The 23360-nt window shown below is 51.6% G+C and overlaps 1 protein-coding gene across 1 annotated transcript; it reads right to left on the bottom strand.

Annotated features, from left to right (window-relative positions):
* Window positions 1-1502: 1502 nt before the first annotated feature.
* RGSL1 (regulator of G protein signaling like 1) lies at window positions 1503-20832 on the bottom strand. Its single transcript, XM_074151771.1, has 22 exons — window positions 20820-20832; window positions 19913-19995; window positions 19565-19639; window positions 18693-18822; window positions 16974-17078; window positions 16485-16646; window positions 15389-16326; window positions 14777-14839; window positions 12757-12985; window positions 11989-12084; window positions 11451-11556; window positions 9951-10144; window positions 9351-9468; window positions 8750-8846; window positions 8172-8301; window positions 6955-7135; window positions 6085-6223; window positions 5325-5449; window positions 5049-5158; window positions 1962-2057; window positions 1771-1835; window positions 1503-1568 (listed from the first exon to the last, which is right to left on the bottom strand). The coding sequence occupies exons 1-22, from the start codon at window positions 20830-20832 to the stop codon at window positions 1503-1505; spliced, it is 3321 nt and encodes a 1106-aa protein (XP_074007872.1).
* Between the last annotated feature and the right edge of the window lie 2528 nt (window positions 20833-23360).

Here is a 23360-nt window from a genome sequence, read left to right as displayed (position 1 = left end):
TCCCTGTCCTGTCACTTGCGTGCTGAGGACATGCTTGTGTGCACAGGGATGGCGCCAGGTCAATGTGTCTCCTCTACTGCACTAGTTAAAATAAAGGTCCACAAAAGCAGGGGAGTGAAGATTACTCTCAGCTGCAGTTTTGCTGTGATGAGCTTCAGGCACATCTGTGAAGCCTGCTGGGGACCAGGCTCAGCTGGGCTCAGGCTGCAGAGCCTCAAGTGTTGGAGCAAAGCACATGAAAATGCAGCTAGCTTTGGGGGCTGAAAGCTTTTGGGGTGAAATCAAGTTACAGCACAAGGGCAATTTTGAGGAGCTGGTTGCAGCTCAGGTTGTAGGAGTGGCATCGGCTTCCTCAGTCCTTCATTTATAGAAACGTTCTTGGACTTTGGATTTGTTTGGTTTTTTGATTCTTCAGAAGCAAAGCATTGACAATCATAACTGACAATTATGAAACATGTTGTCATCTGCCTTAAATGCACCTGTATTATTTCCAGGATGCAGTCTTCTAGGATCTGAGGGTTAAAAAGTAGCTAAAAACAGCCCAAAATTACAAAGCTGAGAGCTTGCAAGGGACCTGTCAGAGGCAAGGTGTGATGAAGGTCATGGTCGTTTCTTCATGAGGTCCAAAGAACATTTGGGATTTCTGCAGCTTCCTGGTGACTTGGCAAAGCCGCTCTGACTCAGTTTCACCGGGGGAAAGTGAAGGTCTTTGATATGATTTGGTTAGTGCTTTGTAAACATACCGGCTTTTAAAAAAAACCACACATGCTGAGGCCCCAAGTCAGGCATGAGCTGATTTTGATTGAAAAATCAGAAAGGCTCTGGCCAGACAGGCACCATCTCACCACTCAGGGACAGCTGAGTAAGTAAACCAGGTGGGCTCTCTTGCCCTTACCACTCACAGGAAGTATTTAATTTGTGTGGAAAGCACGTGAAGAGCTGAAACAAGGCTGTCAGGCATGCTGAGCAGAGGAAAGCAATTCTGGTCCTTGGTGGGATGTGTGGCTCCTTATGCAATGGGGCTCTGGGGACCGGTGGTCTTTGAGGACACCCATCCTTAGGCAAAGTATTTACTGTGACTGCTTTCGAGCTCTAAGCACCTTCCAAAGGGCTTGTAAAAAGGTGTTGCTGTGCACCCAGTGTGATTTATTTACACTCTTACTGGGTCCCAGCTGTAGACAATGCAGTCTTCTACAGATACATGTGAAGAAAGAGACTGTCATGTGGGCAAGGGCATCTCCTTGGGTGGAAACATGTTGTGGCACATCCCTGCAATAGTTGTGGAGGTGCAAGCTGCTGTACTATGTTACCAGGCAAGCTGGAGGATGCTGTGACTTGCTTTATTTTTAGGTCTTACTGCTGATTAAGTACAAACTATGCAACGCGTCTGGGCTGCTCAGCTTTCTTGGAGCACACCCCTGTCCTCCATGTGTTGGGAGACCTGTTCTTCCTTGGAGGTCTGCCCTTCCTTTGGTGCCTGCAGAGGAGGGAGAGGTGTTGCATCAGTGGCTGCAGTTGATGGAGGCAGGGTGTGGGTGATCAGGGACAAACACGACAGCCGTGTCCTCCTGGGAGGGGGGCGTTGAGGGCGTGGAGAGGTGCAGAAAGTGGGGATTTTCTGTGAATGTTACTGGAGTTGGTAGGGGTTGCCAGCACCCTGCACAGACCCACCCAGATTGGCCGCTGGGTTTTAAGAGGAGTCATAGCTCTGCTGCTGCAGCTTGTGCTGGTTTGGTTTGGGGGAGGTGGACTGCCCCTGCGATCACCTACCTGCTCTGCAGGACAGGAGGCAGACTTGCTAAATGAAAGCCTTTTCTCAAGACTTTTATCCGAATCTGAGAAAAACAACATGCACAAACTTCCCGTCATGGACTGATGCAGGGAGCCCTAAAGCCCAGCTCCCATCTTGGCAGCTGGAGTTCTCCTTGAGAGCAGGAATGCTCCTTTCAGCAATGGCTCACCTTTTTGCTCTTCCAGTGGCACCGTTTTCTTCTGAGGCTGCGGCAGCAGGATTTGGACCCCTTTCAGGAGCGTGAAGACAATGACGGTGTGATTGCCTGGAGAGGGAGAAGACATGAAGTGGTACTGTGTGGCAAGTGCTCTGATGGCAAACGAGGGAGGACAGCAGGATGTGCTGTCCCCTTTGAATCCCAAGGGGCTTGTATGGAGGTCAAGGAAGGGTGGTTGTGCAAGGACATGATTTACACAGATCTCCTTGACTGTGAAGCCAGCCATCTGGGGGCTGCAGGGCAGGGGTGACGTGTCTCACCCTGGCTCTGCTGTAGAGTTGGGGGCTATGGGTGGCAGATGGGAGGCTTGTGAGGAAATGGCATTTGGAGAGACAGAGACAAGTGTGTGTACAGCTGCCCCTATGCACAGACGTGCTCCTGGCTTTGTACTCGCATGGGCGGCTTCTCCCAAGAGGAGTCCATGTTCATGCCCATGAAGTGGGGTGCAGGCGATAGGTCTGGTCTCAGCAGGACTGGCCCCTCTGCTCTGTGTAAAGGCACAGACAGTACCACAGTGACGCCTGGTGACGGGAGATGGGTTCATGCCTGGCACCTTCCCAGCCATGCATGCACTGCATCTGCGCAAAGCAGCAACCCTCAGAACAAGAGAAAAATAAGACATGGGTGATAGGAGGGCTTCTCTGGAATTGCAGGTATTTTCCCTAGTAATTTTAGTGCCTTTAAATGCTGAAAAGCAAGCTCTTTATCTAAAGGTCAGAAAAGCAAGATCCTTAGATAAAGGTCACCTGTGAAAGTGTGATAAGGTGCAAAAAAGTGTCCCGAGCAAAAGGTGGCACAGGCATTAGCACAGTCAGAAACAGCAGCTATTTCTGGGTTGCACGCTGATTTGGTTTGCTCCTCTCTGGCAGTCAGGGCTGCCTGCAGGTTGGCAGGTGATGGAGAGCAGGAGCCAGCCTGCGCCGCACCCTGAGGGTACAGCTCTGACCTACCAAGGTGTGAGGGTGTCTGCCCACCCTACTCAGCCAGGCTGAATGTGCCAGCCATGCAGGCTAGGGCAGGAGAAATGAGACTGGCTTGAGAGGAGGTCTCATCTGAGAGATCATATCTCTTCCCATGACACACCATCCGAGCTGAGGGGATTTTATCTGCGTGGCTCTGGTTATTCATCTCTGCGAGCTGCTACAAGGAGCTGTGCCTTGGGGACAGTCATCCCAGGGACATCCATTACAGGAGGGCCACAAAGATGATCAGAGGGCTGGAGCACCTCTCCTATAAAGACAGGCTGAGAGATTTGGGGTTTTCAGCCTGGAGAAGAGAAGGCTCCAGGGAGACCTTATAGTAGTCTTCCAGTAGCTAAAGGGGGCCTACAAAAGAGATGGGGAGGGACTCTTCATTAGGGAGAGTCGCAATAGGACAAGGGGTAATGGTTTTAAACTGAAAGAGGGGAGATTTAGATTAGATATTAGGATGAAATTCTTTACTGTGAGGGTGGTGAGACACTGGAACAGGTTGCCCAGAGAAGCTGTGGATGCCCCATCCCTGGAGGTGTTCAAGGCCAGGCTGGATGGGGCTTTGAGCAACCTGCTCTAGTGGAGGTGTCCCTGCCCATGGCAGGGGCTTTGGAACTTGATGATCTTTAAGGTCCCTTCCAACCCAAACCATTCTATGATGATTCTATGATTAATGTCTATGTGAGAAAGATCACTCTTTTTTACGCATCCCCAGATGTCTCTCCAGAGCAGTATCTCGGTGCACTCACTCTCTGAGGCTCTGTGTAGTTAAATATGGGCTGTGCCACTTGGGCAGCAGTGGGATGCTCCTAACCCTTGCACCAGTTTGCACTGATTGAACATGTCTATCTCCCCATCAGTTTCCTGAAAACCTTGGCAAACACGTATCTTTGACCCAGGTAACACAGCAGATGTACACAGCATAACATAATGCTTCTGGCTTGTCGTTTGCTGGGAATAAATGTGTGATGGGTCAGGTGTTGTCTAGGGTTTTTTTTGGGGTTTTTTGGTGGCAATAAGCTTTTGCATTAAAACAGCTGTGTTTGAGAAGGTCTAGAAGTGCAGTGAAGCTCTGTAACAAGGTGGAGGCTCAAGCTGAACATTGCATGTTAGTCAGGGGTGTAGGGTGGTTAGAGCTAATAGACATGGCGTGGCAGTCTTGGAGCACACCAGCACGGGGGTCTGTTACCCCAGCTCAGCTGCGGAGCAATAGCTCAAGCACCTGCCAGCAGGTATAAAAATCTTACAATTCTGCTGATTTTTAAGCAGAACTTGACAGTGATAAGTGACAGGGAGCAGAACACCGGCTTGCTGACACCCACTCGACCGTCAAAGCAATATTAGTATGTGCCTATTTTGGTTTCCCCTTTAATCAAAAATCAATTAGACAATTACCAAATGAATATTCAGCCAGGGAGCCGGGTTGTCAGGCAGACTGACAGCACTTAGCACCATTTTCTTTGTGTTTTTCAGTTTAGAGTTATTCAGTGTATTGAAACTAAACAAGTGGATGAGACAGGAAAAAAATAATCCCTTTCCTCAGAGCTGTCCTAGTGAGTGTCACCTCAGATCCTGATGAAGCTTTCCACATGTTCAAAGCATCCTCCAGGTAATGCCACTGAGCCTGGTGTTTGGCTGCATGGTGGTTCTCCTTTTTCCTTTCCCATCTGACTTGCAACCCAAAAGATTAGTTGCTTTATTTCTGTTTTAGGGTGTGTGTGAGAGTATTTTTAACTTGGTTTTTGAAGTAAACAAGAGTTATGCAACAGCTCTTTGCTCATGAAGTCTCTGCACCCACTTCCCTGTTCCCCAAAGAAATGTCTCAAAACCCACAGGGCAATTTTGACTGAATTTGACAGGAAGGAACGGTTTCAAAGATGTTTCATTTTCCAATAGGCCTGCACCACATACATCCTCAAAGCTGTGCGAAGTGGCTGTGTAAAGGAAGGACTTTGGCTCTTCTAAGGGAAACCCTGTGGGATGCTGAAAACCCAGGTCTGGACACCTCTCCATTGGAAGAACAAGTCTGAGGACAAATGTGGAGAAGGGAGACAAGCACTCAGCTTACTTGGACTGTAGGTGCCAGGTGATTCGGAGTGTGTTGTACTGGATGAAGAGATTGGCATCCTCTCCTCCGCAGAGACCTGAAAACTCCTCATCACCTTCCAGGTGCAGAACCTGTATGAGAAATACCGAAGACAGCAAACCTCCAAGTAGACATCTACAGCTGAGCTGTGAGGTAGTGTCTCATCTGCATTTCCATCATGGCAGAGGAAGAGATGGCTGGAGAAAGAGGCTGGCATCCACAGAGCCTCCCCCATCTTGGGAGAGAGGGGATAGGTACCTTCTCCAGAAGTACATCAGGATGGGGAAGATCATGACTTTGGCCCTGTGGTAGAGGAGACGATTCAGTAGCCCCTTGGAAGATAAACTCCAGATTAAATCTCTCTCTTCTTCAGTGATGTTTACCTGGCCACAGAAGAGATCTTACTTAACCAAAACAGTTTGTGGTACTTCTGGTGGGCCCTAGAGGTATGTTTCTCTCCCTGACCCCACCCAGCATTTCAGCAGTCTCTAAGAAGAGATAGTAATTATGTCCTGACTAACTGTCCTAAGTGGAAGGGCAGGATCTCCCCTGGATTTCTGTGGAAAGCACTGTGCTGTTCTTTCCAAAGGCAAGATAGACAGAGCCATGGCTACTGTAGGGGAAGAGGTGGCTACAGCGGGAAGGGGATGATGGTGACATTGACCTCTGGAGAGTGAAAGGACTGAACTGGTGGGGTGCAGCACCCATCTTGGTGCTTCAGCTGTGGTATTTCTCCAGCAGGTAGGGGATTTTACCATCTCCTTGTCCACATACTTGTTCTCATTCCATCTGTGTCAAGTGCTAGAGTGGGTCTAGTGATAGATGAGTTCCCATGCCATGGAGCCCAAGTGGAGGCCCCAAGCACCACAGAATGCTCTGGAGCTTCACAGCATGCTTGGCTGGAGATCCAAATCTCTGCCTGGTTCCCCTTTCCCTGACAACCGCTCGCAGTTGCAATGCGATGGTCTTGAGCAATGAGCAGGCCTTCAGCCTTCCTGGGTGGGTCCCAGCATCTTACCCGCAATCTGGGGGGAATATCGGAGTTCAGGAAGAGCTTGCTGATGATGGCAGCTTTCTTTTTGAGAAAGGCAACTTCCTTTTCTGACTGCCTGTTGTGCGCTGCCAGAGCTTCAGCTGAATCAGCCAGCCTGGAAAACCTGCAAGGGCATGTGGGGTCTTGCTCTGAGACAAGTGCTCTGACTGCTAGGCTAGACAGTCATGTTCTGTCTTAGCTCCGTATTTACTGGGTCAGACAAAGAAATCCACAAGGCATGGAACGGTGAAACAGGCAGGATGAAAAGCCACTTCCTTCTTGTATCACCCTCACGGTCATGGCATTCACCTGGGGGACATGATGTTTGCCCCTCTTCAGGAAAACAGAGGAATCGAAACCCGGCCATGCGTGTGGGGGGGTGTGTGGGCTGCGGGGCTGTTGTGCATCAGCCATGGCTTGCCCTTACAGGTTTGTCAGGGAGCCGGACAAAGTCAATGGAGAAATGCCACAACTGGCACGTCAAGAAAGGTGTAGGCAAAATGTTAGATTTCTTGGGACTATCAAACCAAAAGTTCTTCTAGGATACCCGAACAGGAACCCTGAGCCGAGTAACTGCTTCTGGTTGAAATGGAGGGGCTTGAGGGCCTTAGGGGCAGGCACCTATGAGCTGATTAGATGTAGACAGCTACGGGGTGAGACTTTGGTTGTGTCTTTGGCTGCAAGGTGATGTCCAGCCTTGCGTAGAGGTGCTGGTAAGAATTAGGTCTGTTAGCACAGACCTTAGTGTGTGCTAACAAATCCGTGGACTGGGCTTTATCTGATGCTGGTAGATGGGCACTACTGGCAGGATAGGAGACTGGTGGTACCTGAGCACCAGGTGGAAAGGGAACTTACTTGTTGATCTCCAGATAAAAGCGGAGGTCGTTGACGAGGAAGTTGACAATAATGAGCTGGTTGTTAAACAGGTGGCGTTTCACGAATACCACCTCCTTCTCTGATGGGCTGCTGGCAGGGGCCATGTGGAAGCGGGAATTGTTCATGGTGTTGCTGCGCTGCATCGATCTAATGGGCAAGTCTGAGAGAAGGGAAAGACTTGTTGTGTCCTGTACCTCCCAGCACTGGGTTTGAGGCCAACTGGGCATCCGATGCTGGGCTATACCCTGCTCCTTCACCTCGCCTGTGCTTGCTTCTCCTGCATGCAGATGATTTGCTGAGGGTCTTTCTACCTAGGTGGACTACGGCCTTGCCACAACCAGGCTTTCCAGGGAATTCGGACCCATCCAGTGTGCAGCCTTCCTCCTAGCTTAGTAATCTCCTCCACCCATCCTCCTCTTTGCACCCATGGAGTGCTTATGTTCATTGTTTTCATACGAGGTGGCCACAGTACATTAGACAAAAGTCTGCATGTCTGCCTCACCATTATCCCATCTCTGACAGAGGCCAGAAGCAGATAACTAGTGACAAGGTAAGGAAAAGCATCTGTGTTACTTCCCCCCATACACAATATTCTCCAGCTTCCAAAAATTTTCATTTCTGGGGACTTCTTTATACAAATGGGGTTTCTGTGTATTTAGCAATTTCAGTGGATTTCTCTTCTAACAGCTTTTCCAGCCTCCTCTCAAACCTGTGTGTAAACTTTCAGGATCTAAATCCTTTGGCAAAGCGCTCTGTAGTTCCTCTCCCTGTTTCATGGAAAACTATCTCCATTTATGTTTGGCCTGTGTCACCTTAGCTTCATTTAGTGCCTCCTGGTTTTTGTGGCAGTGATGCAAACTTGTGTACACGTTATTGCTTGAGAGAGATGCAACAGCATCATGGAGCACCCTCACCAGAAAACCAGATATTGCACGAATGTGTATGTGTGCATGTTGCCTGTGCAAAATTCTGGACCTCATCTCCTGATGCCAGTGCCTGAGCGTGCAGATTTCTGCACAGCAATATCTGGCCTCCTGAGACACTCGCTCTTCTGGCTCTTCATGTGACTCCAGCAGAAAAAACTAAGTCAACATATGGGGATGGGAGATGAGCCACAAGTTTCCTCCATTTACTTCTCTGCCTAAACCCAGGAATGTCTTGGGGGTGGGGGGCGGGTAGCAGGAGTCTAGCCATACTTTCCTCCTCATTTCCTAGTTCCCGCCGGAGAAAGTCCTCAAACTCCGCACGGTGTTTGTCATTGTTCATCTCCCTCTGGAACTTAGAGATGCTCCTCACGATGTCGCGAATGGCGTACCAGGCCCACCGCTGCAGAGACATGGCACAGCTTGTGTCAGCCAGTGGCACAGCCCCAGTGATCCAGCCCGTGGCTGCAGCAATAGGGTTGCTCGCTCCCAGACAAAGCCCTCCCATTTGGACCCACCACTGTCAGCTGGAGCACTAGAGCTCAGCCTTGGCAGTGGGATTTGTGACCCAGCCATCATCTTTGCTTTCCAGTGTTTCTGGGTGTCACTGGGCGCCATAGATAATAGTGTGAATCACTTGGCCAGTCCTGACCAAATCAGGTGGAGTCTGCATGGAGCAGGACTCTGGAGCCTGTAGGAGTGAGGCTTTACCTATCAGCTGCCTTTTTGCAACTCGCCAAGTCTGATCCTCTCACCCCATTCATGAGAGCACTGCTTGAACCCACAGCATCTCCTCTCTTTCTTGCCTGGACAACACACTGAGTCTGCCAACAGACAGGGTTTTTCCTTACCAGCTTGTCTGTCATGAAGTTCCCCGTCCCATGTTTCAAACGGAGGTTAGACTTTGGTGTATCGCCTGGGGGGAACAGGTCCTGGTACTCTTTAAACCTGCCGGATGCGAGACCAGGGAGAGAGCATCAAGGGCAGCCAGACACATGCGGAGGGCAGGAGTTTGGTGGAAGCGTGGCTAAGTCAGGGAAGCAGCTGACACGGATAGACCTGGTGTTGAGATCTCACAGGACTTCTGGAGGAGGTTGGAGAAAGCCCAAGGGAGAGGACCCAGCCCCCTGTCCCTCTCTTCTTGCATGTAGCTGGCTTGGGAGTGTCCACCCTGTTTATTTGAAGTGTGTGTCATCCTCTAGCCCAGCACCCTGCAAGCCCATGATTTGGTCCCTATGGGACAAGCCCTGGCAGCCTTGCACAGAAGTGCATCAGCAGCTGCAACAGCAGTTTTCCTCCAGTGAGGGTCAGGCTGGGATTTCAATACACCGGCTGATAGTTCATAGGGAAATACGGTTGTAGCAGTTGCTGTCTGTCACCTTGGGGTTCCCATGGGAGGGATGTGTTTGTGTAACCACTGGACTTAGGAACCAGTTCAACCCAGGTACTCACCATCGTTTTTCCATTGCCTTCTGGACAAGGACCTGTGCCGTCAGCAACATGAAGGGGCTGACTACTTTGGCCTCACTTATTTCTTTGATGATTGAACTGTGGCAATCCAGCTGCTCCTCTGGAAGAGAAGTGCAGTCACTGCCTGCCCCTGCCAGCCCTCCCCCAAGCTGCCAGGATATCCCTTCCTACCCTCACATCTGCAAGTGGCACCCTGCCCCATCTCTGCCTGCCCTGTCTGCTCTTGCTGAATTTGGCTGTCTCGTCCCTTTTCCTTTCTATACTGTGCTAATTGCATACTTTGGAAGTGAGGCTGTGACTCCAAGAGGATCTAAAGGAGACAAAATAGGGAAGAGCTATTTCTGCCGCTGCAGAAATTGAATGTTGCAGGTCTTGGTCAGTAGATCCTGCCAAAGAACTAGGCCACCTTCCTGGAAATATAAGCATCAGTGGAATTCCTCAGCAAATAAAGGCTCTACTAGACAGGAAAGGAGAATTGGCAGGTCTCTGCAAGATGATATAAAATTTGCAACCAGCATTCAGCTCAGGGAAAAGAGGCTTTGATCATAAATGGACTAAAATCCAGGGTGGACAGGCACCCACCAGCTGGGATTTCATCATGGAAATAATTCCTGACAATGCTGTCAGTGAGGGAGCTCTTTGTCTTGGGGTTGGTCTCTGAGGCTAGGTTCTCCACAGCCATCCAGAAACGCAGTGGTTTATCTGCATTGCGCTCCTCAAGGAACTGCTTGAAGAATTGCAGGTGGGCAGGGTTGTGCAGTACTTTCATAAAGTGCCTGTAGAGGAGGAGACACCAGGAGATGTGATCTCTGTGCCACCAGTGACCTGGAAAATAGTCAGGATCTCTGTGCTTGCTCTCAAACAAGAGGCACCTGAAGAAACGTTATAAACATGTGGATGAGTGATGCATGGGGATCTGTGAAGTGGATGGGTCAGTAAAGGTACTGGTAGAGCACAGCCTCCCTTGTCTATCCTGCTCATCCACTGAGCCATTGGGACTCCAGGGAGGATTCTCCTGACAAGCTGTTTCTTTTCTGTCATGGGTGCACCTGCCCAACAGCTTTGCTGCCATGTAGCCAAAGGAACTGGACTCAGCCTGAAGAGGAGGCTTCACCCAGGGAGTCGAGGAGGAGATAGGACTTTGGGTCTGTGCTGGAGACCCACAAATGGAGATGGGCAGCCCTGCAGAGACCAGGGGAGGGAGGCAGGTAAGGATGGGGCACCTGGAAGGACTGGTGGGAGGAGGAGGTCATGCTCCCCTCTGGTACTTGCTGAGAATGAGCAATAATTAGTCACTGGATGGCACAGAATTCATGAGTTTGGCCATGGAGAGGGTGTTCTGGAATGGAAAACCCTTGCCACTGGTAGATCAGGAGGTTATCGATAGATGTAAAGCCAGAGGACAATCACATTGTAAAAATTCAGCAGAGGTTTGGAAAACCGGAGCTGGGAGCGGACTGGGGTTTTGGGTCATTTCTGAGGTTAGCAAACCCTTACTCGAAAATCAGTGGACTGGGTCAGATATTTTCTTTGTCTAAGCGTGGCTACTGAGACTGACTTTCACAATAAACAATGAGTGGCACCTACTCAGGACTTGTGTGCTGGTTACCACTTATATCCCAATGTAGAGCTGCAAGGACTCTTGTCTGGAGTATTCCCAGGAGGTGAGACATGAACTACATGGACATTCATGCATTTAGTGAGGACAGAGATTTATGTGTGGTCACAAGGTGCTTTTGAGTGATTTTTCTTTTTTGAAGGGGTGAGGTAGAAGAGGGGGGCGGAATCTGAGACCTGCCCAGCTGTAGTACAGGTGGCATGCCAGGGAGTGACTGAGGATGAAGTGCATGAGACATGCACAAGATGCAAGGAGTAAATGTAAACTATAGGATTGTGGGTCTGTTAAAACATTTTTCTCCTTTCCCCGGTAACTCTATGGTTCAGGCTCACAGGCCATCCATGCCTACATCTCAGAGGGCCCAATGATGAAGCAGGGAGCAGTGGTACTACATGAAAAATCTGCCTCCTGAAAGAGTGGATGTGGCAAAAACCAGCAAAGCCCTGTGCTGCAAGGTGCCAGACCTTGGTCTTCTAGATGGCTTCTCTGCAACACCAGTGATGGACTTTGCTGTGTTTGATCTGTTTTTTCTCACAGGAGTCCTCTTCTTTCTGCTCTTGGGTTCAGTGGCTGTGGGGACAGAACATGGTTGGTTCCTTCCTCAGGTGACAACCAGAGCCCGCTCACAGCTGTCTCCAGGGCAGAGGACCCCAAAGAAGCCCAGGCTTCTCCAGAGCCACCATGTTGATGTCTACATGGTAAGCCCAGCTCAGGAGACATTGGGGAACTCTTTGCCTCCCTGTGGTTTGACCACTCCAGTATCTGCTTCAGAGAAGCCCTCCCACTCCCTCCCTCCCTCTCTGTCTGGATTAACACCCCAAAACACATGCCTTTCAAGGGTGGCTAGGCCTCTCTCTCCTTGTGGATGTGTTCTATGGAATGATGGGATGCATGCAGAGAAGACCCCTGCTTGTCCAGTCCCCTAAGGTTATGCTGGAGCACTTCCAAGGGTGTGCTGGTTGGGAACCCACCCTACTTCTAGCCTGCTCAGACTGGACTCACCAAGTGGTGGGCTTTTGGGACGCGGAAGCTCATTTTCTTTGCTTGGGCTATCCACAGGCAGCTCATCTGATATCATCTTCTGGGATTCTGCATCAGATAGAGCAGAGGGGAGAGATCCAAAGTTCGTTCCTCCTGTCTACGACAGCGCTTGCTCTGAGTGCTGTATTGTGGTCACTACTCACCTTTCCTTTCCCCTTCTCTGTCCTGTTCCCATGATCTACCTGTGACACTGCATTTCTGAGGTGTGACCAAGGCCCCGCAAGCTACCTCAGGGTTGGTGCAGGTGACTGCTGTCACTCTCAGTGCACTGGCAGGTGCCCAGAGACTTGATGTCATTCTCAAAAGATGATGTGAGAAGACAAACATTAGGTGTTACACCAGTGTGGCCAGCCACAGCATCCACAGGAGAAGGTCAAGGTATGGAAGCGAGATGACAGTGGCTGTCACTAGCTTTGTGTTTCAGTGACTTTGCTGCAATCTCCATTTGATCTGGTGACCCAGACCAGTGCAGGGATGTGGCATTTGGGGCCTCTGGTACCAGCAGGAGGGAATTTGGCCCATAGGTCACTGCCAAAGTTTGGATTACAGCTGATGGCTCCTAGATACCCTGTCCCAACCCACTACATGATGTTCATGTGTTGCCAGCAACACAACAATGCACCAAAGCCGGTGTGTTAGGGGCAGTGATCCCCACGGGTGCACAAAATATGCTTTATCATACTAAGACAACATGAGCCCTGGCAGAAATTTAGACTCTCCTCTTACCAATCCTGTGCAGGAGAAGTTCCACCTCTGCATGGACGGAGCCCCCTTTCCGAAGGTCCCAAGTGGCAATTAATCGCCAGTGCTCAGAGGAGAGACCTTCCAAGTTCCTCGTGCCATGCAAGGCCTGGCTCAGCTTCAAAGATGTGTTTATCCGCTGGGACAGGAGGAAACATTCATCTTTCCCAACAGCCTGGCCTTGCATCTTGGGCATCAGGACATTGCTCTGTGGACACTATGGCAAGAAGAGCAGAGGGTGATTGCACAGAGCATGTACCCCATTCTGAGGAGCTGCTCCTGCGCTATGCCCGGCGGGATAGCTGCATGTTTTACTGTGCCTTAGAGTACAAACCCACCCAAGATAGATCTCTGCTTTAGCCTCAAACCGTCTGAGAAGAAACCTATGTGAGCACAAAGCTCAGCATAGACCTTAAACCTATCTGTGCAGCTGCTTAAAGCTGCCTCACATCTGCCTGCAGCTGGGATGTACTGGGGACATGCAGCAGGACCTCCATGTAGTCCAGACAGTGGCTTGCCAGCAAAGGCAGCACCTTTCCTGAAGATGTCAACATCCACCCAGGAGGGCTGAAAGCAACCCTGAAGGTGTCCCCGGCAGCCAGGTAACCTCCTCTGCCTTTTTGGCTGGCTGCTTTTGGCTGGCAAGGGACTGGCTGTGCCTCCCTTGTCCCCCGCTGAGACCCCCCTGCAGGCTTTGGCCCTCCCCACCGGTCAGTAGCTCGTACGACTGGCCAAGCAGCAGGGTCAGAGTGGCTGGTTTCTGACCGAGATACAGGCTGCTGAGAGCAAGCACCAAAAATAACTCCGCTAAACCCCCAAGCAGTTCCCCTGACATCAGTGCAGCGACCCAGGAGGAGTTTGGCTTCGGGGATGGTGCCCACAGAGAGCATGGCCCCAACACCTGCTGAAGTGCTAATTGTGCTCCCAGACCAGGTCTGTGCTCTGAGGGGGTAATTTCCTTGACAAGAGATGCTTAAAAACCTGTGCAGCTAATTAACTTACAACCAAGAGCATTTAATGAATCAGGGTCAGGAGCTGCCAACTGACTTTTCCAAAGTGCTCAGCTCCCGCTGACTCAGAAGCTGGCATCTCTGTGAGCCAGGTCTCTGGGGGCACTAGCCCTGACAGCCTCTCCTTGCCATTTCCAGGATCGGCTGCTGATTTTACACTGCAGTTTGAGGAAAGGCCTAAGGGTTGGTTTGAAGAACACTGTCTGCGCTGAATAAAACTGCCTGCGTGGGTTCTGCAGGGACTCAAGCAGGTGGGATACTTGGGGGTTTCGGTCTGTGAGGAGGTTTCCTGGTGTAAGGCTAACATTTAGGGTGTTAATAAGCACGAGGTATTAGTGGGATTTCTGCTGCCAGGAAGGATAACAGCCTGGGAAGATGAGTGCTCTTGTGACTCTACTTTCTTAAATCATCCCTTTACACAGTGGAAAAAATATGTGGAAAACTTGAGCGCAGTTGAATCATAGGCTAAAAGGCTGCATGCCCTCTCCCTGCCGTGTGTTGGCCAGGCGCTTGTGCCGGGACAGGGACACCTGCATGTGTGTCTGCACATGAGTCACATAAATAGCAGCATTCGCTGTGGGCAAGGAAAAAAGGGGGAGAGTTAATTCCCAGAAGTGTTTTGGCTGTGAGGCAGTTACCCAGTGTACTGCCTGCTGCTGGTCTCTCCCACGCCTACCCTGGAAGACTGCTTTTCAGGCTCTTTGCTTTCGGCTGGGTTGTGGCCTGTCTCAGGGGAGGTCTCACAGGGCACATCTGCAGTGCTGCTGACTTAGGGGATGTTGCGGTGGAAGATATTTGCTCTGGGCAGCAGGCTCTGGGTAAGCTCTGTTGTATCGCCCTGCAGCAGCATTGGCCAGGGGGACACAGTGGGATGCTGGACCACTGCAGCAAATGCTGGACTTCCCCCCCTTCTCCCTCCCTCTCTCCAACGTTTCACATCCCCACTGGTGTCTGCACGCCCCACAAAGATGCCCATGTCCCCTGTGCATCCCCTTTACCATAAACTGGAGGAACGTCCTGTCATCATCAGCCAGAAACTCCTCATAGAAGCGACAAAGTACCTGAGGAGGAGCAAAGGTAGGTTGTCCTCAGCTGGTGCTCCAGCCCTGCCATACCCCGAGGTCACAGCAGTGATGGCATGGGCAGTTACACCTCACTGAGAAGCCCAGAACAGCTCTGCCAGGAGCTGTACACCCAGGTTGGTTCATTGGGCTGGCTGCTCAGAGGCTGCCCAGAAGTGCTTGTGTTGTAAATGCATTTCACTCACGTTGTGCTGGAACCAGTGACTCAGATGCAAAAGAATGGCCACTGCCCTGCCAGCCCCTGGCATCTAACTACCAAGGTCACCAGCTGCTAAATGATGGCTCACCTCTGCTCTACTACCCAGCAAACCAGTGAAGATGCTCCTCTCCACTGGCCTGGCACATCTTGGTCACTGGTTGCAGTGCAAGGTGGCTTACGACTGTAAGTTTTTTCCCTACCTAATCTCTTTTCACCTTCATTTTCCAAATATCTCTCTTCTTAAACAGGCCCCGAGACCTCACACCAGTCTAGGGGTGCCAATGCCAGCTGTACTTCCCAGCCTGACCACTGCCAACACTGCTCTGTACCTTGCAAATCTCATTTTGGGCTCTGAATATCCAGGGGGAGAATTCTCCAGACTTCAGATGGTCCCGCAAGCTCCTGAGAGTCCTGGTCTTCAGGGGAAGGTGCTGAATGGTGCCCTCCTCCAGGTAGGTCTTGCATATCTTCTCCCCAATCAAATGACGCAGGAAGAAACTGTTTTCTCTGTTGGTATCCAGCGCCACAGGCAGAAATTCCTCCAGGTCATGCCACAGATCCAGGAGACAAGTCTCCATGGACTGGTCCTGGTGCTTCAAGAAGTCCCTGAAGGGCCGTCCCGCGCAGCTTTCAGCACTAAGGGACCAGGGAAGGAAACTCAAGGTCTTGACCAGCTTTTCAAGTGATGGCAGCTGGACAAGGGGTATAGAGGAATGTAGGTTAGAGAGGACTTTCTCTTCACAGATGTCTTCTGCATGGGGTCTAGGTCTTTTGGGAGAGGTTGCTCTTCCTTTGCCTCCAAAGGCAGTGTTTAAAGTATGCTCTAATTGCTGAGGAATTAGTCCCTTATCCAGACGTGATTCCTTTGTGCTCCCAGTTGGGCCCGGCCGCCTTTCTGGTTGCACCTGAAAACTGGACATCTTAATTTCTTGGGTGTCTCTTCCCTCCTTGACCAGAGTCCAGATCTCTGCTTTGGCCTTCTTGCTGCAGTAGGGCCCTGACAAACCCTGGGTCCTTTTAATATGCATCGTGAAGTGATTCTCCAAAAAGCTTGAGGGCTCCTGTGAGTTTGCCCGTAATAAATGCTCCTGATACTCATGCAGCAGAGGCCAGCATGATTTCTCTTCCTCCATGCCCTTCTTGCAGTGAATGAAGAATTTAGGGAGCCAGTAACTCTGAATGATAAAGAGGGCCTGTTCCTGCATCTTGCTTAGCATCTCCCTTCTGGTGCTGATGGGCTGAACGTGCCTGGCTTCCGGCAGTGATCCTGAAGTGGATGCAGGGGAATATGATGGGGAGATGGCTCCATGCAGACTGCTCCCCAGCCAAACAAAGCTGGTGACAGTACCCCGTCTCCCTGGGAACATCCAGGAATGGCCACCTCTCTGGAAGGGTTCTGCTCGTCCTCAGCTCCCATGTTCTTACCAGCGATGGTCCTGCAGAGAGTGATGACGCTGGAGCCTTCACGCAGGTGAGTGGCTTCCAGCCTGTGGAGCAAGGTCAAGTAGAGGTCCCTCTGCCTTGCGTCTGACTCGTCAAGCCCCAGGAGTCTTTCAGTGGTGAGCCAAAAGTCGATCAGTTCTTCCCCTATGGATCAGACAAGGGACGGAGTTGGAGGGAGTCCCTGAAAGCCCTGCTGATGAGTGAAGCAGCCTGTGTTTTTGAAAAAAAAGGAAAGATTGCCTGGATGAACCAAGGGAACAGTGTAGAGAAGAGCCAGAGTCATGCACCTCCCTGGCGTGCAGCGTCCATGCTGGGGCTCTGCTGCTGGCTCATCTTCCAAAGCCATGCCTGGGATCGCAGTGTCTCCTGTCCCACCAGTGCTTACCTATGCCCCCAGCTCTGTGTTGGCGTCCTGACAGGCATCTCGCCCACAGCTGGCTGAGAAGGAGCTGTGGAGTGCCCCATGCCCACCTGCCATTCCTTGGACGAAGGCCCGAAAGCACCACATGCCCTGGCTCCCACTGATGCACTTTTCCAGCAGCCACTGGTCAGCGCTTTGCCAGTTCAGCCGTTTTGCTGTCGGAGAGAGAGTGCAGAGGATGGCATCAGGGGGTGCATGCAGGAGCAGCACCCAAGAAAGCCTTCCAGACCCCACCAGCATCCCTGGCACAGGCTGCAAAAGGGCCAGGGACCAGAAAATTGCATTGAAATTGGAGTTTCAGAGAGGTCGTGGGATGCACTTCTGGTGTTTGCAGGGATGCAGTACAACCCGCTCATGTTGGGGATAGTCTGCCTGGCCATCATGCCTCTTCCCCTTGCAAATGTCCATCTGTTTTGCCTGTGTTTGGGGCTTGCCCTCAACCTCCTTCAGCTTGAGGTTCAAACCCACTGGAGAAGAAGCAGCAATGCATTCAGACACGGCACTGGAGCAAGCCTCCATGAATTGCTTATTTTTCTGAAATGAAAATCTGCATCCCCATGTTGTCCCAAAGCAGGGTCATTTACCCGGTGTGTAGACGCCAATACACACACAGAGTAGAGGTATTATTTATTTATTGCATTTCTGCAGGGATGGGTGTTGGGTGGTAATCCACAAAGCTAGCACCCCAGCCTAAAAACTCTTAGGAATATTCATATGGTTCAAAACACAGAAATACACACCCTTAATTATAATTATTGGTTAGTACCTTATCTTAACAATTTCCATTGGTTAGTACAGTCTGTCACTTTCATTTAAAGTTACAAGCTCCTTTAATTGATGTGCGCATGCTCCAGCACTGCGGCAGGGTAGTCCCAATTCAGCCTCCAATTGAGTTGGTGGTCGCAATCTCCCACTGCCACCTTTACCTTTCCCCCAGTTACTGCAAATTTTTGTTGATTTTATGCCTTACCCAGCAGCTGTCTGGTTTTCAGCTGGTTTCAGTGCCTCCTGTTGTTGGATGTTCCTTATTATCAGCCTTCTGTTCTTCTTCAAGGGTATGTTCATTAGCAAGGCACTTACTGTTTATACCAAGTGTCTGGGTTCACAGGGCCTTGTGACCTTTTTACAGCTCTTTATTCTTACCTAGTGAGAGATTCTTCCTTCTAAAATATATTTTACCTTTATAGAAGTACATCACCCACTGCCATAGCTTTCTTTCCAGTGGCCTTCCCTTGCATTGACACGCAGGCTGACAAGGCAGTTGGCTGGGCTGAGATGGCTCCTTTTAGGGGTAAACTCAGCACAATTCAGACTTGCTGCTGGTAGCAGAGACCATGGCATTAGGCCTGTTTTCCCGGTGCAGGATGCATCAGATGAGGAGCGTATCGCAATACGGTGCGAGAGCTCTGGGCACCCTGCATAGCAGCAACCCTGAAACGCCAGGACCCCAGTCTCCCATGCCCAGAGATGCTCTCCAGCCCTGCTCCACTCATGAACTGCGTGGTAAAAACCCTGCTAAGCAGCTATTTCAGCTCAGCTCCACGGAGGCAGTGAGCCTGTACCAACAGGGCTGTGGGGTAAAGCCCCACTCATCCCGTGGAAACCCTCGGATCTGCTGCACCCCTAAAAATGGGACCTGCGATGCCTTTTTAACCCGGAGCAGAGGCATGACCCGCTGGGCAGGCACCAAGCGGTGACAGCCCCAGTGAGAGGAAGCCCTGCTGCGGCGGCAAAGCCCCTCTGATTTCCTCCATGCCGCGATGACTCACCTGCTTCCCCCGACCGAATGAAACCCAGGAGCTTCTGGCAGAGGACGAGGCGGAGGCACAGGCTGGATTTGCAGAAGTGAGGCAGGCGGTGCTTTTCCAGCCAAGCCAGTAAAGCCGGGGGGCTGGGATCCTGCGGTGACACCCCCCGTGCCCAAGGAGAGGATTAGGCTGTGAGCAAGGAGCCGTCTCTTGCCTGGGGATTAGGGTGAGTAACGGGCCCCTGCTATGGGGGAAGGAGGTAGGGAAGGCGCCGTGTTGCTAGACGGTGATGCAAGCCGTCCCTGTGCTGAGAAAGAAGGGGGATGCTTGAGCCCGCATCCCTGTGAGCTCTGCCTGCAAACCTGGGAGATCCGGTGCTCTGTGGCTGCCTGCGAGGCTCCTCTCCTCAAAGCCTGCCTGCTTTCCCGGAGCCCAGGCAGGAAGGCACGGCAGCTTTCCGGCAGCACCGAGAGGAGCAGGTTCCCTTTTGCTATGGGCTCTGAGCGCCACAAACGGTGCTCGTGGCTGAGGGGAAGGGGGGATGTCCGTGGGGAGGGCTAAGCCAGTTTGAGGATCAACAGGACTTCCTTCCTGGTGAATTCAGGAGGAATACAGGACACAAGGGGCTGACGTTCGTGTCCTCCTTCTCTACCACCACAGTGCTCTCCTTAACTCCAGCTATTGAGGTTTATTGAGGGCACTGGATGGACCCCATAAACTGCACCAGGACTTTAAATGGCTTGTGCTCCTTCCAAAGCTTAAAAGCAAAATGACGCCTGGGTTTGAAATAATCCCCCTGCTGCACGGACAGGAGAGCAAGATGAGCAACAGGTCCCTTTCCTCCCCTTCCCCGTGTCCTTCCTCCTTCCTCCTTGCAAGGGGCATTTTCTCACCAGGTGGCTTGGCAGCTCTGGCCAGAGCTCCCACAGGCCAATGCTGCTGATGTAAATGGGTGTCTGGCCAAAAACCTGTATGAAAAGGAAGGGAGAGAGCTGAAAGAGATGGAGGGTGACAGAGGAGCCTACAGCCCAGCTGTTCTAGTTAGTCCTCACTACGAAGGGAATTGTCTTCCCTTTCAAACCTCTTTTTCCAAGGTGAGGTCCTCAGGTTTCCCTCATTTTCCAGCCCATGTGTGGTGCATTCCCAATTTTCCTGGGGCCTTTAACACCACAGAAGCTGAAAAAGTTCACCTGATTAGAGATCAGAAAGGTCCCAGGCTTCATGATGCAGAGTGAACTTACAGGAAGGTTCAGAAATGTGTTGAAAAAGTCAACAAAAAGATCATCTTTCAGCAGAATTCTCATGTCCGTGGAGGCTATGGTTGCTATGAGGGGGAGAAAAGAAAGTTACCTGAGCTTTGTGTCGCCAAGTGTGACATAAATGTGAATCAAAGGATGAGTTTTGAGAGGCTGGAGCACAACAGCTCTAGGGGATGTGTGGTATGGGCTTGTCCTGTGCACACGGAGGAGGATTTGGACTTGGGACAGTCCATGAAATTTGGATCACAGTGCACCCATGTGCTCTGGGCGGGTGGCACGAGTTATTTGGAAAGCACCAAGTTCAGCTGCATGCAGGAGCTCGGAAGTTTGAATGGCAGCTTCCTAAACAGTGAAGGTACACGGTTCATGGAGGCTGGGCACAAATGCAGTGAACTCCATGGGGCAGGAGAAAGAAGGTGCTGTGGGTGGAAGGGAGGACCTGTGCTCCTTCACCATACCCAGGCACCACCTATAACCCTGCTATCATGGAGAGGAGCTGTGTGCTGTGCTTTGGTGCTGCTCCTCCAGCCCTACTGCCCTGATGCCCTCTGAGTCCTCTTGCTCAGGTTCTGGTAGCAAATTCCTGCAAATTAGCAGGCACCCTCAGGCTGAGGGCAGGTTGTGGCTCTGGGTAGAGTGACAGTCACTGCAGACACTGACCCCATCCACCCAGGAACTTTCTGTGAAGTTTTATTCATGCCTGCATGCAAGGGGGTGGGCTGGCATCAGCCTACGGATAGGTGGACGCCCTTGGAAATGTCCACTTGTGTGAAGGCACCACTGTGCCACAGGGAGGACCCAGATTTCAGAAGCCTAATGCTGCTTTTTCTCTGCTGTCCCCTTTGGGATGTGTTTAGAGGGGCTGAAGCCACCAGCAAAGGTAACTCACCAGTGGCCATCATGCTGCCGTGTCCCAGGGATGTGTTCCAGAGTGCCATGCTGTTTGTGACACACTTGTCCCTGTCCTTGGGGATCGCTTGGCTGTTGGGGATCACAGGGCTCTCAACACCTCCCTCTGCTGCCCTTCAGGGAAACGTCATTTTCTAATCACCAGCCCTGCAAACGCACTTGGGCAGATCTGAAATGACACCCTTCCCCTCTCCCCACTTGGGCAAACTTCTTGCCTTCAAACCAGGTTCTTGGTAGCACCTCAGTACCTTGCGTGGTTGTTGTCAGTGTGTCTGTTCAGGTGGTGATGGAAATTTCACAGGACGACCCCTGCTACAGTTGCCCTAGATAGAGCAACTCCAGATTCCTTATTAGCTGTCCTGCTTCATCAGGGGGTCATCATCTCAGTCCCTCAGATTTGGGACTGAGACCCAACCTTGGAGACTCTCCAGCAGGAAGAGAAGAAAGAAAGAAGCACAGCTCTCTTGCAGTAGCAGTGACCTGTTTCCTTGGCAGGAGGAGAAAACTGCTTCCCAGGTGGGCATTTGATCCCCCTTTCCATAATGTCATGGTGTCAGACGTGGCAGGACTGCTAGTGACCTCCAGGTTTTGGGCACCATTGTGCCTGGGGTCTCTGCTGTGCCTTGTAGCAGGAAGGTGGGTCTGCTTCTCTGTGGCTCTGGGCTCTTGGCAGGTGTGGGAAGGGTTTTATGGCCTCTCCTGCACTGGACATCTTTTTGGCACTTGCCTAACGGGGGGTTGCAGGATACACTCTGCCAACCTGGTGTTTCTAAGAAGCCCTGAGATTTCCCACTCTGGCTATTAATAAAATGCAGTTGCATTACATCGAGTGTCATGTCCCCTTCTAGTGCTGTCATTGCAGTCCCTGTTACTGTCACCGGCATGGGCAGGTTGAAACACGCATGATGCTGTGCTGCCTCCCCGGAGTCACAGTGGGTGCAGGCAGCGGGGAGGCAGGACGGCTGCCTGCACCCCCCAGGGTCCCCAGGAGCGGGGCCACCTCACGAGGTGGCGCTGTCAAATCAGGAATACGAAGCTGTCCCCAGCAGCAACAGGGCTCTGCACCTCAGCAATGGGCTTGTGCCTCCACAGCCGCTATTAGTACAGGGATGACTCTTAATTAATTGTTAGGCTGGTGCTGGGGACCCCAGGGTGACAGTCCTGGGCTGCTGGTATCGGCTCGCTCCATCACCTTGAGCAAGTGAGCTCACTTCTTTGTGCGCTGCTGCGCTGCCCTGTCCAAGGAGGGTAACTGTGGTGCTGTACCTGGCCAGGAGAGACATGAGAGACATGTTAGAGATCACGCCTGAACTGTCTGTGAACACACATGTGCCCTGGAGGGGTCAAGTCTTGCCACGCTGCAAGGCACCGGCCATGCTGCATTAGTTCAACTGGTTGAACCTGTTGGCTTGGGTGATGTGCACGCGAGATGTGTGTCCTCACAGTGACAACAAAGCCATGAGCCACAAAATATCTGCTTATTCTAGTGGTTCCAGGCACAGCTGCAGGAAGGAGTTATGGGAGACCCTGGAGAGGAGTAGCTCTGACCCCAAATTCATAGGGATTTGTGCTGCTAAGACCAAGAGAGGAGAGGAAGGAGTAGGGATAAGCTGGTGTGGTGGCTGTCTCGCACATGAAAGACTCGAAAGTCCTCGGGGAAAGGTTGCAACTGTCAAAAATATCTATTTTCTAGTTGGCAACTGGCCCAGTGAGATCCTCAGAGGCTGGTGTAGCTCTGCTGGTGCCCGTATGGCTCTGGGCTAACCTCAGCAGGACCGTGCCAGTTTCTGGCGGGAAAGGACCAAGGTTGTGAGCACGAACAGGCCGACACGGTTACTGTGGGAATACATGGGACCATTTCCATGGAGTCCCTCCCCCAAGAGGAGACCCCAGGAGGTCTGGCAGGATGAAGCCCTGTTCAGCCCGGCTGCTGCTTCCCGGGGTTTGCTCGGTGCGTGCACAAGCGCATCTGCCCTGTTCATCACGCTCGCAAAAGGAGCTCGTTTGAGCTATGTGGCTATTAAACAAAAAAAACCACCTTAAAAAAAAAAAAAGAAAGGCTTAAAAAAAAGACGTGGATGCCCGAACACAGCCCAGATTTAGAAGGGTTTAGAAGGGGGCTTGGAGAGGAGCGTGGAGTGGATGGACTCTTTGTACAAAGATAAGGGCAGGGTTGCAACACTAAACACGTCAGAAGGGCTTCGCTCCCTTTCTGTCTGAGCCCAAATTACCTGCATCCTCTGTCCCTCCATGCAGGGAGCAGCCCACCCTCAGCAGACCTGAGGCCACCTGTGCCAGTGGCAGAGCCTCCCGCTCCTGGGGTGGTAGAGAGGGCCGGGTTTCTTATCCTTGCCCAACATAAACTGGCCCAGCTCGCTGCCGCAGCGAAGTCCAAGGCTGCCCGACCACGGGGTCAGCATCGACGCCTGTGGTCGCTTGGCCACTCGCAGCCCCCCCAGGCGGCCCAATCTGCCCCTTTCAGTGCTGTGGGGAGGGTGGGGATTGTTTCTCCCTCAGCTGC

Source organism: Numenius arquata, chromosome 8, assembly GCF_964106895.1.
Source record: "Numenius arquata chromosome 8, bNumArq3.hap1.1, whole genome shotgun sequence".
In the NCBI taxonomy this organism is placed as follows: domain Eukaryota; kingdom Metazoa; phylum Chordata; class Aves; order Charadriiformes; family Scolopacidae; genus Numenius; species Numenius arquata.
This window is presented reverse-complemented; position numbering and strand designations above follow the sequence as displayed.

Coding starts and splice junctions, on each gene's coding strand:
- RGSL1 (XM_074151771.1), bottom strand. Junction 16,647..16,973: donor CTTCGTCCAAGGAATGGCAG/GTGGGCATGGGG, acceptor TCTGATCCATAG/GGGAAGAACTGATCGACTTT. Junction 10,145..11,450: donor AAGCCATCTAGAAGACCAAG/GTCTGGCACCTT, acceptor CCTCCTCTACAG/GCACTTTATGAAAGTACTGC.